This window comes from Plasmopara halstedii, assembly GCF_900000015.1.
Source record: "Plasmopara halstedii genome assembly, contig: Scaffold_292, whole genome shotgun sequence".
Classification (NCBI taxonomy): Eukaryota; Oomycota; class Peronosporomycetes; order Peronosporales; family Peronosporaceae; genus Plasmopara; species Plasmopara halstedii.
In genome coordinates, this window is record NW_020187213.1 from 427,856 (window position 1) to 441,869 (window position 14,014).

General features: G+C 48.7%; 1 protein-coding gene across 1 annotated transcript; it reads left to right on the forward strand.

The window, feature by feature from the left end:
- Positions 1–2,926: 2,926 nt before the first annotated feature.
- On the forward strand, positions 2,927–8,854 carry PHALS_05925 (nuclear mitotic apparatus; the record flags this gene model as incomplete). Its single annotated transcript, XM_024723246.1, has 3 exons — positions 2,927–2,978; positions 3,118–3,222; positions 3,291–8,854. The coding sequence occupies 3 exons, from the start codon at positions 2,927–2,929 to the stop codon at positions 8,852–8,854; spliced, it is 5,721 nt and encodes a 1,906-aa protein (XP_024574243.1).
- Positions 8,855–14,014: the final 5,160 nt, after the last annotated feature.

Here is a 14,014-nt window from a genome sequence, read left to right on the forward strand (position 1 = left end):
TTCAGCCCCCTCCCTGTCCGAAAAGAAATCGATAACTTCCTGTCTACCAGACTGAGTGTCCTCGACATGTTCGCGATGCGATGGCTTGAAACCAAGACATACAGAAAGAATATGCAGATGGAAGAAGCAGAAGAAATGTTAAAAAATTGAGGTCGAAGACCTGGTCTTTTTAAATGCTAAACACCTTTCTCTCTGCTGTCTTAAATACAAAGCTCCGTCCGCGGTTTATTGGACCTAGTTAGGTCGTGGCCAAGCGAGGCCTTGCGTATACGCTGAACCTTGCGAAAAGGATGCTCACCCACTTGTGGGCCTGCTTAAGCTGTACTGGGATCTGGCGCAAGTGAACGCGGAAGCGTTGGCGCCGGGGCGGCGCCTAAAGGCACTCGGCCACCCAAAAGCTGAACCAGCAACTGGTTCTGAACATGGAGTGCAAGATTTTCCGTTTCCAATGGTGTAAGGTGCTCCACCGTCGCACGGAGTGACGTATTTGTCTGCTTGACGGCTAGGAGCCGCTCCGACAGAGCGCGATTATCCTCAACGTGAGGCAGTCGGTGCACAAAGTGCTCCAGGCTTTCGAGATTTCCGCTCAGTGGTGGACGACCTCGGAAAGATGCTCGGCAGTGTGGCGGTTACAACGGACTTTGTCCTCCAAAGCTCGAAGAGCATCGCTTCTCACCGTCCGCAGCCGATTCTTCGCGACGACAATGGTGGCGTCCACTACCACGTGAAGCGCCTAGTGAGTCGACGTCGTCGACGGGGTTTAAAGAATATCTTGTGAAGTGGCAGGGATACCCAAACTCCGAGATCTCGTGGTAGCTTGAGGTGCCACTTCTCAGACGTCGTGAACGCGATCATGACACTTCGCGTCGTCTTGTACCCTGAAGTGCTGTGGTCGTAGACTCTCCCATGTGAAAAACCACAGAGCTCGCGGGAACGTGATGGATGATTTCATGTGTCGCAGGGCGACAAGAAGCAGGAAGTCGGCGTTGCGCCTTGAGGCTGGCAGACTCAATTCTAAGAAGGCGCTCAACGCGCACGTCCACCTCCTTGTGGCTTCGCTGTATGTTGGACAGTAAGGAAGTTTCCATTTCCAGCACACCCATCGCTCAAAGTACTTATCATCATTTACAGCGGTTTTGCCAGGGGCGAGCATCACGGGAATAGTCCGCATTGCGGGTGCAGGTGCGCCTCCTCTTTGAGCTCGAAGTCGAGAGCAGTACCGATACATTGGGTGTGGTACCAAAGCGCGAGCTCAAAGAGCTTTCCGCTGGTCAAGCTCAGATTGTGTAGTGGCCGGGGGCCCGACTACGTAGACGCCAAAGATCGGGTGATCGTGTCTTTCGCTTTAGTAGCGGGATCCGCCGGCGGAAGCCGTACTCCACCCGGGTCTAAGACCGAACGTGGATACGAGCGCATGAGAGCCGCCCTGTGGGCTGCATTCAATCACTGCTCCTGTGTCTCGTCGAGGCGATTGGTAACAATACCACCCCCTCCGGAAGTCGAGAGGTCGGGAAACGGACACGGTGTCCTCAAGGTTCAAGCTGAGCTCACGTCGCGCCGTTGGCGCACCTCATCCTCCTCGTTTTACCATGCTAAGAAAGGAGTATCCGACTTGTAGCGACTTTCTCCGACTCCTCGACAAGGAAGTCCTCCACCCGGGGCGGACGTGGTGTGTGGCGCTCGGTTGCCGAGGGCTCGGGATGTGCTTGTTTGGAGATGCACCTATGCAGAAGAAGGGCTTTGCCTGCGGGCGCTCTCGGAACCAGCTAGACTGGCGTTTTGCGCGTCATCGACACAGAGATCATCGAGGGAGAATGTTCAAGGAAATTCTTAAGAATGTAATGGTGTCTCGGACACGCGAGCCTCGAATGAAGCGACAGTTAATGTGAATTCTTTAACCAACACCACCAGAAGGACAAAGCTTTTAGACAAAGGCCTTACACAAAAGTCGTCAATGCTGTCTACTGATGAGCTAATGAAAATGTAAATGGCACCGACCAAAGGCATGGCTTTTAAAAAAATCTCATGTTCGACGCATTTTTCTGTCCGCGAGCTACAACATTATGAGTACATAGGATAGGGTACGTGTAACGAGGTTACACGTACCCTTATATGAAATAGGGCGGGTCGCAAGATGGTGTGACCATACATAGGTGTGGATTACACAAGTTGGTGTAATCACGCAATAGTGTGTCGAAGCCACTACGTGCAGCAGGATTGCCAATAGTAATGCATATTAATTAGGGTCTACTATATTAATTTGGTATTGCTATATTTATTAGGAGAACCTCAGGTTTAAGATATTGGCTTCTCTAGCAGAAGACTTCATTTGCCTTGGTTAAGGTTTTGGGATACTCTTAGAGGTAGCGGATTGCGATTCGCTACACTCGTACTGGTAACATAAGGTCGATATCCTTAGCTTAGCTTCTTATAATTAAAGAGCTACGGCAGCCCCGCTGCATCGTTCCTATTTCCGAGCGTGTCTAGATGCTCTGTGATAGGTATTCAAAGAAATTGTTTTCTACCTACAATACTCTCGCAAGAATTGACTACAAGTATCACCGATCGCACTGAAGTTGCCGTGCACCTTGGACAGAAAAAGCTTCGACGCAAAGGGTCCACGTTGACAGATGAACAGAGAGTCTCTAAAGTAATAGTAGTTACATGCTATTTCAAGAATGATGTTATCGTAAGATGAACCAATTTATAATATATACGTCTCACTCCGCTCAATTATATTATTGTTGGTATTTCTAAAGCATCATAGAATGGTAGAATATGAATATTCGTCAAGACCGTTTATTACAAATAAATAATAAATTGTACTCTCAAGTTTTTTGTGCCCACCACACCACATATTCTCCTCACATATCCATCCCAAAAGTGTTAAAATTTTGTGGGCCAAACGTCAAAGCTTCAAGCGAAGATGGCGACGGAGGGTGACGCAGCCGCTCTGACCGCCTCTAGTATTAATCAAGGTGCGTTTGTGGGCCTCTTGTGCTCCGTATGATACTCTCTCATTTCACCTTCAATCCACGTTTGATGGATGTCAATGCGGAGGTCAAAAAGAGTTTTTTTTGCGTGAGTTATGCACTAACGATTTGACACAATCCTCAGAACAATTGCTGCATGAGTTGGAGGCAAAGTATTTGGCGCTCAAAAGCGAATTTACGCTAGCAGAGAACGATCGCCAAGCACTAGTGGCGGACAAAGCGGCAGCTTGTAAGTCGCGCACATTCAGAATTTGATCTCACTAGTCGCATTCTTACATAAATGATTGTTAATTGCAGTGGCAGAAGTTGAGCGCAAAACTAAGCTCGCAGCCGAGCGCAATGAAGAGGCGAATCAGCTGAAGCAGCAGATGCTGCAGTTGACCATGGAGAAAGATTCCTTGAGTTTTAAGCTGCAGATGGCCGCTTCGTTGGCCGAGCGCCGACTCTCAGAAACCGAGGAGTTACAGTCTACAGTTAGAGAGCAGAATCGCCTACTTGTAGATGTCCAGCGTCAAGAAATGCAGTCACTCGAACGTGCGAGTCAACAGGAAGCACAAGTGGCGCCACTGACCAATGCATTATCAAGAGCCAAGAAGGAGACAGAAGTAGCTCAGCAACACTCACAGTGGCTCGAATCTCAGTTAAGCGAGAAGACAAAAATTATTCAGGAGCTACGGTTGACTCTGGCCTCACTCACGCACGAGTTGGAAGAGCTCAAGATTCGCAGTGCAGAGGAGCTTGCATCAACTAAACGCCAGCTCGAGAGTGCAAGGTTAGCGAATCAAAAAATGGAAAACGCGTTGATCAAAAGCAAAGAGGCCCTTAAAGAGCTGCAAGCTTCCAAGGTGCATGATGAGGAGGCATTGCAAAACGAGTTGAATGCACAACGCCGTCTCGCAACATTATACCAGGAGTCTGCAGACCACGCAACAGCTCGCGTGTCGGAATTACAAAGGCTGTGTGATTCGCTGCGTAAGTCGCTGGATGACTCTGAAAAAGCACTGATTCGTGAGACAGAGCGCACGAAGGAGCATGTAGAGCACTTGTTTCGTGAGCAGGCTGAGACGTCCGAGGCTCGTATCCAGGCTTTACAGGACGATTTGCAGAATGCAGAGCAGAGGATCGAAGAACTCGAACAGAAAAAGATGCTTACATTGCAAACGACCAGTGCCATAGCAGAGCTGTCAACCGCTGCCGGAGAAGCTCACTTAGCTGCCCATGGGCTGACTCCGAAACAGATGTTTGATCATATTGTCGAGCTTGAGGAAACACTACAAGCGGAGCGCAAGGAAAAAGAAAAGTTGCAAATTTACATGGACCGCATTGTCAAGGAAGTCCAGGAGAAAGCGCCTGTGCTAATGGCTTTGCGTCTAGATCATGAGCGAACTGTGGCCAGCCACACACAACTGAGCGAGCGGTTGGAGCATTGCATGCACGAACTGGTCAAGAGCAAGCATAACGAGCAGCAGGCGTGGAATGAAAAATCAGCGCTCGAAAAGAAGTGCGAGTCGTTTGCACAAAGTATGGATGACCTCTCGCGTCAAGTACAGCATCTGCTTTTTCGTTCGCAAAAGGAACACCAGCAAGTGGACAATCTAGAGGTCGGATCCGAGAATTTAGTCATCTTTAAGAACGTGGAAGAGTTGCAAGTGCGCAATCAACAGCTGCTAGCCGTAATTCGTGAGTTGACCGAGATGAACAAATCGAAATTAGACAATAAATCAAGCAATGGGAGTGACCTTGAGTCGACAGAAACGTCAGCGCACCTGATAACTACAGGCGACTCAGATGAAGAAGTAACCGAAAATGGAATCCCTGGCGCCATTCAGAAGCGCTTATCTGAGGCTCGAAGGGAGCTTCAAGAACTACGTCTTGAGCGTGAGCAGGAGCGTGAAATGATAACAGCGATTGTGAAGCAGCGTGATATGTATCGTATTTTGTTAGCTCAATCCGACACGAAATTTTTTGACGGAAACGATTCGTCTAGCACAAAAGTGGGCTCTTTTTTTGTAGAGAAAGCCCCCAGCAACCGTAACTCACTTGACCTTAATGAGAGTACAAAGGTTCGTGAGATCCAAATGGAGTTTGAGGACTACAAAAAGGAAAAGCAGGCTAGTTTGAGAATGTTGCAAGAAAATTTGGATCAAGAACACAATAAAAATTCGCAGTTAAGACTCGCACAGATGCAAGCTCAAGTGGAGGCAACCTGTAGCAAGGAGCGCTATGAAGCTTCGGAGGAACGCTGCACCAACGCAGAGAATGAATTGGTGCGTTTGCGGTCCAAGGCTGACCAGTTAAGCTCATCAATTTTGCAGCACCAGTCAATGTTAGCAAATGTTGAGGCAAAGTTGGAGACTGCAAATTCGCGTCTGCAAAGTCTATCTGTTGAAAAAGACTCAGCTGTATGTGAAGCAACTTATTTGCGCAAAAATGAGGAGAAACTGTTGCAAGAGATGACAACTCTGCGTCTTGACAACACAAATTTGCTTAAGCTGATGGAGTCGACGCGTCGTATGGAGACCGGTCGTGAAGAGCGTGATCATCGTGCAATAGAAACCTTGACGAAGAAAGTGACACTGTTGGAAACAAAGCTACAAGAGACATACGAGAAATTGGATACAAAGGAGGCTCTTTCTGGTGCGCAAGCTCTAGCTGCCGAGAGGGAGAAGCAGGCAGCATTGACAGAATTACAAAAGCTAAAGGAGAGACACGGTCAATTAAAAGAGCAGCTTGTGCGGCTCGAAGAACAGAAGACAGCTCTGGAGAGCAAGTCGACGTTGCTGGAGCAGGAGACCACGCATCTGCGTGAACAGCTTCGAAAGGGAGCTAACACCTCAGTCAACGAACGTGTCGCGACACTGGAGGTGCAGCTGCGTGATGCTCAACATGAACTACAGACATTGCTTGTATCAAAGAAGACCTTAGCCGAAAGCGTGATCAAGTACAAAGCTCTAGCTGAAGCAAATGACAAGACTTTGATTGAGTTATCGAGTGCTAGCGAGAAATGGAAGCGCAGTGAGGCTGAAAAGGTGCTGGCACTCGAGAATTCTCGCAATAGTCTAGGTGCCGAGCTGGATAAAGCTCGTGCAGAGCTCGCGGAGCAAACTGCAAAAAATCATGCCTTGCGCGAAGAAATTAATCGAGACGAGCAGACGCGTAAGCGAGCAATTAGCGAAGCTATTGAGAAGCAAACGATGCTGCAGCTTCAACTTGACAATGCTGTCCAGCAATTGAACAGTGTACGGGAAGAGATGGGGAAGATGAAGCGTGTTTTGGACACCACTCAGGATAACTATGAGCGCGAGCTGCAACTTCATGCGGCGGAGGTGGCAAAGTCGTCATCGTCGCGTCGAGAAATGGAGGAACTTCGCAAGGTTGTATGTGAACAGGAGGCAACTATCAAGTCTCTGAACATCAAGGTGCAATCAGTAAGAAAGGAGCTAAATCTTGAGTTGGAGACTTTGCAGAAGCATCTAGACGATGCCGTTGAGGCCAAGAACGTCGTTTTGGAACAAAATAAACTATTACATTCGCAGCTAGAGCGCGCAGCGACTCAGGTACGTCGTGCTCACGAACAAGAATTGCTGAACGTGTCAGGCTCTCAACAGGATGCTGGTGAAGCGGTCGTAGCATTCAACGCACATGACAAAGAAATTGATGACCTCAGAAGTGTAGTCGCTTATTTGCGCAAAACAAGCGAGATCGCCGAGTCAAAATTAGAAATATCACAGCAAGAAGTTCAGCGTAGTCGTGCCCAGATCTTTAGCCTAGAGAGCACGATTATCCGCCTTCGTGAAGAAGTGAAATTCCTTTCTGATGCAGCAACTGCTGCTAGCCAGCAGGCAACAGTATCTTCTGCTGATGACGAAAAGCGCGTGGCTCAAATAGAGCAACTGAGTCTGTTGCGCGAAAGCAATGCGACTTTGCGCGACGAGAATCAAAAGAACCTAGCGAGGTTCAAGGAAGCAGAGGCAAAGGTTCGAAATCTTGAGGCAAAAATTGTGCCTTTGCAAAACGCTGAGACCTCGCTCAAGATCCAAGTGGCGTCTTTAAAACAGGAAGTTGAAACGCTTAATGATGCTAACAAACGCTGGAAACAACGTGTCGATCAATTGGTAGAAAAGTATCAGCAGATTGACCCGGCAGATCATGAAAAGCTCCTATTAGAGAAAGAAGCGATGACAGAGGAGCTGGCCAAAATAAAGACCGGACAAAGTGCTTTGAAGGCAGAACTAGAGACGCTACGTTCAAGAGGTGGCAAAGAACTCGAAGAAGAGAAGAAAAAAGTCGAAAACTGGATGAAACAATACGAGCGTATTAAAGGTTTTGCCAAAAACTGGAAGAATAAGGCGGAGGCTTTGACCAAACAGCTTGCAGAGAAAAACAAAGAAGTGGAGGATCGTACAAGTGTCGTTGCAATGTTAGAGGCTAAGCTTATCTCCGTTCAGACACAAATAAGCACTGTGACGACGGAGAAGTCCGCATTGGAAATGAAGTTGGCAACGTGTGAGGTTGCGAGGCAAGAGAGCGTTGCAGCAGCTAGTGGTGTTAGTGCATCATGGGAGAAAGAACGCCAAGCTTTAAAGGCGCAATTGGAGATAGAAACAAAGAAAAGTACGCAGCTTAAGGATTTTAACGCGCGTTTGATGTCGGGATTAAAGACTTTGAAGAAAGAAAATAGCGAGTTAAAGGATAACGCCGCGAACGCTTCCCAGTCTTCTGTACCACAAGATAAAACACCTTTACTTTCTCCACCCGGTTCACCTCCACAGATATCTTCTCAGGCAACAAGTACAGCCCCTACGAAGCCAGCTCCAGCTCTATCCAAGCCAAGTGCAGCTCCTGCGCTGTTGTTTTCGTCACCAAAGCCAGGAGCCCAGACTGAGCCGGTGGTATCGCAGTCAAGCGCTGTCACGACTGAAGCAAATAAATCTGTTGCTCCGATAGCTGCACAAGGCACCATATCAGTTGCTTCTGCAGCCTCTTCATCTCCACAATGTCTGCCCATCAGTACAGTAATATCAACCGTAAATACTGCCACCTCGACAGCAAATGCTACGACTGCGCCAGCGCTTTCTATTTATCAACCAACAGTGAAGCCTGTGGTAATCTCTCCAGCTCAAGCAGCCACTGAAATCGCACCTACATCTGCACTATCAGTGCCCGTGCCCCCGGTGGTCGTACCTACGAAAGTAGAGACAGAGAGCTCAAATCACGAGTCTGCAATGACGTCCGAGGAACAGTTGCGCCAATATGCGCTACGGTCGATAAAAAAGCAGGTGGGTGGTGCAACTCGGTCTACCTCGACGAAAGATCTCGTTCCTTCTGCTAGTGCTGTCACAGTTGTTTCACCTGCAATAACCGAGACGGTGACAGTATCGGAGACGCCAGAACACTTGGAATTTAGTGCTGGCACGAGCTTTGGTGCATTTGGGTCAGGAGGCCCAAGCGGGCTTGTATTTGGCAAACCAGGTATATCTCTGCCCATCCCTTCAGCGACGTCTCCCGCTGCATCAAATCCGCCGCATCTATCACTGACTGGCGAGAGCGTACCTCCAGAGGCTATGCGCCGTAGTCAGCGACTTGCGCGGTTTAGCGCTAGTGGAGACGCCACGACTAGCGCTTCGATCCCTTTGGTACCTGGAAGTAGTAGCACGAAGCGACCGCTAAATGATGCCGAAGAAGGCGCTACTTCCATGCCTAAGGTTGCCAAGACAAGTGACAACCAGACGACGAAGACTACACCGGCGTCTACAACCATGAGCGTGGCTAACAACACGATTTCGGAGGGAAGAGAAGAGGACGACGATCCTTCACAAACAGAGACGACTGAATCGCAGTCAACTCCACAACCGCAGTAAATGATGAGAACGGAAAACATGAAATTGCGTAAACAACACGTGGCTTTAGGCCTCACCTGTGATGATTTGCATTATGACAATGAAAGGCAAAACAGATCTGGTGACATTTTGAAGAAGGCCTATGGTATTGGCTAGCCCTAAATTCTAATGATGTTGCGGCAGCTTTTCAGATTAATTCGCATTTGGTGTGTGACCGATAATGCACCCACAAAGTAACATTACACAATAAATAACACACTTGAGAATTGTCTTTGATCTGTCAGTCCACCAATCATGACACGCATAGTTTATATTTTGATCAATTATCGGAAGACGCGGCCAACAAAAGCAACTATAATTGCTGAAGTATATAAATTCAAAGGCTTGGTGCTATAGGATGGCAGGCAAGTCAAGAAAATTTGCTTTGGAGTTATGATTGAATCGGCGCTGCTCCTGATTTCTAAAAGTTTGGATAATGAGCTTGTGAGAGTGCTAGCTTTCTGAAGTCAAAAGCAAAGTGAGCTATGTTGGCCTAAATTGTTTGATAGACTGGCTTTGAGAATTGGGCATATCCAGCTACTTCTTGTAGACGCTCTACGACAACACTTTCAAATTGTCGACTTTCACTGCCCTCATTAGCGTGAGAGCACATCGCCTGTGTCGAAAATGGCTGTTTGGTGCTACTATAATTGTAAGCCTTCAGAGCTTTGTCAGAACACAGTCATTTTGTTGTGGCCATAAAAAAACAATAACACATAGACCCTATACCCCAAGTGTAACGGGGTTAGTATGAAGAAGTGGGTCACACAAGATGATGTGACCATACAATACGGTGTAATCACACAATGGTGTGACGACACCTTAACAAAAATTCACTATGTGGCTGGACTGCCAGTAGTTATGCATTTTAATTAGGTTTTACTATTTAGTTATGATAACCTATATATTTGGATACAGGCGGCTTTGCCGCAAATAAAACCAAGAAGTACATTTTTACATTTTGAACGGAAGAGTTCATTTGCTTGGGTTAAGGTTGAGTTTACTCTTGGCCAAGCGCGAGAAGGGGAACAGACGTGCGGCATTTCGGTCGAAGCGGCGTTTCCCTCCTGGAAGAGCTGAAGCTGCAACTTTTACGAGTGTTCTTGCCGCCTAACCAGGCATATCGCGTGCGATCGCGTTTCCTTGCCGCTCGACAGAACAAGAAGGAATTGGTGGACTTTGTCAAGGGGTTGCGTACTCTGATTGCCGGAATGGCAGCCGATCCTCTCCCCGAGGCGGTCACAGTGACCGTCTTTATGGAGGGCCCCCGCACTGGCGTGGCTAGAATGGAAGTCTTCCGTATGCACCCGTCTTCTAAAAAAGAAGCAGTGAATGTGGCATTGAATGCCGATATCAACTTGAAGCTGGCACGACTTGATTGGAATGCACACCCTCATAGCTCTTCGAGCGCGCCTGGACCGATGGATCTCAGCTGTGTTGAGGACAAGGAAACAGAGCTCCGAGATGCCGGGCGGCGATCGAGCACCCGACGGTGTTCTGTCTGTGAAGACTCCCGTCATCTTTGGACTCGTTGTCCCCTGCGCAAGGCGCGTCATGGTTCATCGAACTGACGTCCCGCTTCTTACCAGTTTGGCTTGTAGCGGGAAAACGACAACACCCAGTACCCTACTAAAAAGAACTGAGTTCTGTTGAGCATCAATGAGGTAGAGGACAGTAGGGCCCAGCTCGAGGAGCTCCGTGCTCTTGAACACGGAACGTGTTTGCAGCCATGCTTGCTGGTCGTGGAAGCGACCGTGAAGGGCTTTGAAAAGCCATGGAAGATCTTTAGCAAATCAGGGGCGCCGGAAAAATTATGCTCGATGCTCCACGATCGAAGGAAGTCAGCTGTTTGCTGAGGCTCGGAAAGCGCGAATGAATATTTACTGTTCGCTTAGTGACGGCTACATGTGTGGACCTCGGCGTCAACTTTTTTTTACTTCGAGAGCGTGGAACGCTGTTTAGTCTTAGACTTAGTTCAAAGTATGTCCCCATCCTTGGTACGGTATGATTGGAACACTATAAACCATAGATCAATTGAAGATCGAAGAACTTGGGCGCAACGCGCACGTCTTGTGGATAAGCTGTGGTGAGTCATGAACCAATCTTTGCTAGGAAGCAGAAGCGCTATTGGCGCGAGCACTGGTCCGGGGCGGCCAATGTACTGAATATTGGAGTATCCGAATTGTCGAACACTAAAGGTGTATTGGACCAGAGCCCCGGGCATGGCTCGCGGGCGGAACGTGGAGTGACACGTAGCCCACTGAGCGCTGCTCAAGTATTGAAGTAGCTGCTGCATGCCAAGAGTGGCATGGTTGGCCAAGGGCCGAGGCATTGAGGGCGAGGTCCTAGTGATGCACGTGGAGTGCACGTATTCCACTGAGTATTGCTCACGTTACGAAGCAGTTGCTGCATGCTATGAGTAGCATGGTCGGACGAGGTCCGAGGAATCTTGGCAAGGTCCTTCAGATGCGCGTGGAATGGCACGTTATCAACTGGACGAAGACTGCGGAGCTAGCAGCTCTTCGTCAGATGTTTTTAATATCATCAAGGCTCCGGTAGGGAGAGGGGGGTGGGGATACTGGACGAAGCCCAGCGCATATTTCCACTGACCCCGCCGAGTCGTACAACCTCTGTGGAGAGGCGACAGCGGCATCGAATGTTATCTGCAAGACGCTATGCACCCATTCTGACTCAGGATATGTCTACGGTATATATCGTGGGTCAGAATGGGTGCATAGCGTCTTGCAGATAACATTCGATGCCGCTGTAACAGTTAGTTAGAACTAACTGTTCTACACCCTCGTCAACGGTATGACGGGGAGGATGACGGCGACGTCACCATCGAGGCTATTCCTGTGGTGAATGCTCTTCTTGATCTGGACGAGATGTCCCTCGAAGAGTTCGGCGGTGCCTTGAAAGCAAGCGACATAGCCGAAGTGGTCATTATACGACCGGAAGAGGATATTAACTCATCGTCGCTTCTGGATGTAGCTGTCCTGGAGGACACCAAGAGAGTGCTGAGCGCACAAAGCGGATCATCGATCCTGAAGGATCCCCCTGATCCGCACTATCATTTGGTAAAGAAATTTTATGACGTCTTCTCCAAAGACCCGCCGTCGGTCCTACCTCCGGACCGAGATGTGCGTCATGAGATTGGCCTGGTTCCGGGAACAAAATACTGCGAAACACCCAATGGCCCATATCCAAGGAGCAGTGTAACGTCATTGACGCCTTTATTTGTGCGAAGCACGACGCAGAAATGGTGCGTGAGGGCAAGTCTCCCCCGACGTTTTGTGTCCAGAAGCCGAACGGCAAGTGACCTATCGTTCACGCTTACAATAAGCTAAACGCTGCCACTATTCCGGCACAGACGCCGATTATTTAAAAAGATGTTCTCCAGAGCAAATGGATGGCTATACAAAGAACAGCGCGCTCGGCTTGGTTGATGGTTACTACCAATTGCTCATGAGAGCAAGTGATATTCCGCTGACAGCGGTGAATGCTCCAAGCAGGATGCATTGGGAGTGGCTGGTGATACCGCAAGGCTGTCACATACACCAGCAACTTTTTATCGCCTTGTGACGCAATTGTATAGGACCCATCGGGCGTATGCACAAACATACTTCGACGACATCTTCGTCCACAGTCGTGCGGGGCACGGGAGGACAGATAAGAAAAATCACATCGTGCATTTGAGAGCGAATCTTGAGTGCATGCGCACGAATAAGCTGTAATCTCATGCAGATGAGTGCATCTTCGGCGCGAAAGAAATCATCTTTTAGGGTGCTTCACTGGAAAGCGTGGTATTCGAGTGGATCCCGCTAAGGCCGAGGCCATTGTAGACTGGCCGGTTCCAAACAGCCAAAAGGACTTGCGCAAGTGGCTTGGACTCGCTAATTACTTCCACAAGTATAGCGCAAATTACGCAGAAATAGCACGGCATTTGTCTAATCTCCTTGTGAATGATGCGGAATGGTGTTGGGACATCGAGCATCGGGAGGATTTTGACAGGGTCAAAGACAGCTACATGAGATGTTCCAGTCAGCGCAGGCGTAAACAGCTACATAAATCATATAAGAGGAATATTAAAAGACCTTTGTGAGTACAAATCCTTGGTACAAGCGTCAGTTTTTTGTATGGATGTACCAAATTTTTTACACATGATTCTACGGCATCAAAAGTCCATGTACCGAATCTCCTTCATGCGGCAATACTGTCGTTGTCAGACCCTTATCGCCCTTTTAGTGTCGTCAGTGACGTTTTGGACTTTGCCATTGGCTGTGCACTGCTGCAAGTAGACGCCGAGAGGCAAGATTAGGTGATCGAGTTCGAATCTCGCCGGCTTAGAGCTGCGGAGAAGAACTACCCAGTCCACTGCGATGGAGTATGCACTTGTCATGATTGGGGTGCACCTGCTCGGCTCAAAGCCGTTTGTGATCTACAGAAATCATGCGTCACGACCCACTGCGACTCAGTCGCCTCACCTCTGACAGAGGATGGCCAGGTGGCTCTCATTCTTTGCAGAATATAACTTCGAGGTAGAGTATAAGCCAAGAAAGCAGAATGCTTATGCTGACGCGTTGTCACGCAGACCGAATTATGAACTTGCTCATGTCACGACGGCGACGTCGTCAGTGACAAATTTGATCCGCGCCACATCCGCGCGTGCGTATCGCTGCTACAGGCTCTCGGGAGCAAGAAATTTGAAAACTCGGACAAGAAATTGTCGGCGCGATTGCACGCACGGTTGCACCGACATTCGTTGAGTAAAAGGTTGCTGATTATAGCACCGATTCGACGGATACACCACGAATGTGGTATCTCACGATGACAAATATCATATCTTCTACAAGTGTCACGACACCCCACTATTCGGTCATCTCGGTCGTGAGAACGAGTGGCAACGCACAGAGCTGTGCGTTGCCACTATTGGTTGCCCAAACTGTACAAATGGACAAGCACATATGTGGGCACGTGTGAGACGTGTAGAAGGGTGAAACCCTACTTATATGCGGCGGTGCCGCTGGCCAGTTTACCGGTACCCTCAGGGTGTTGGCTGACCATGACTATGCACATTGTGCTTAGCCTGCCGAAGGACTCGGCGGGCAACACGGGTGTGGTGGTCTTTGTGGACCGTTTGAG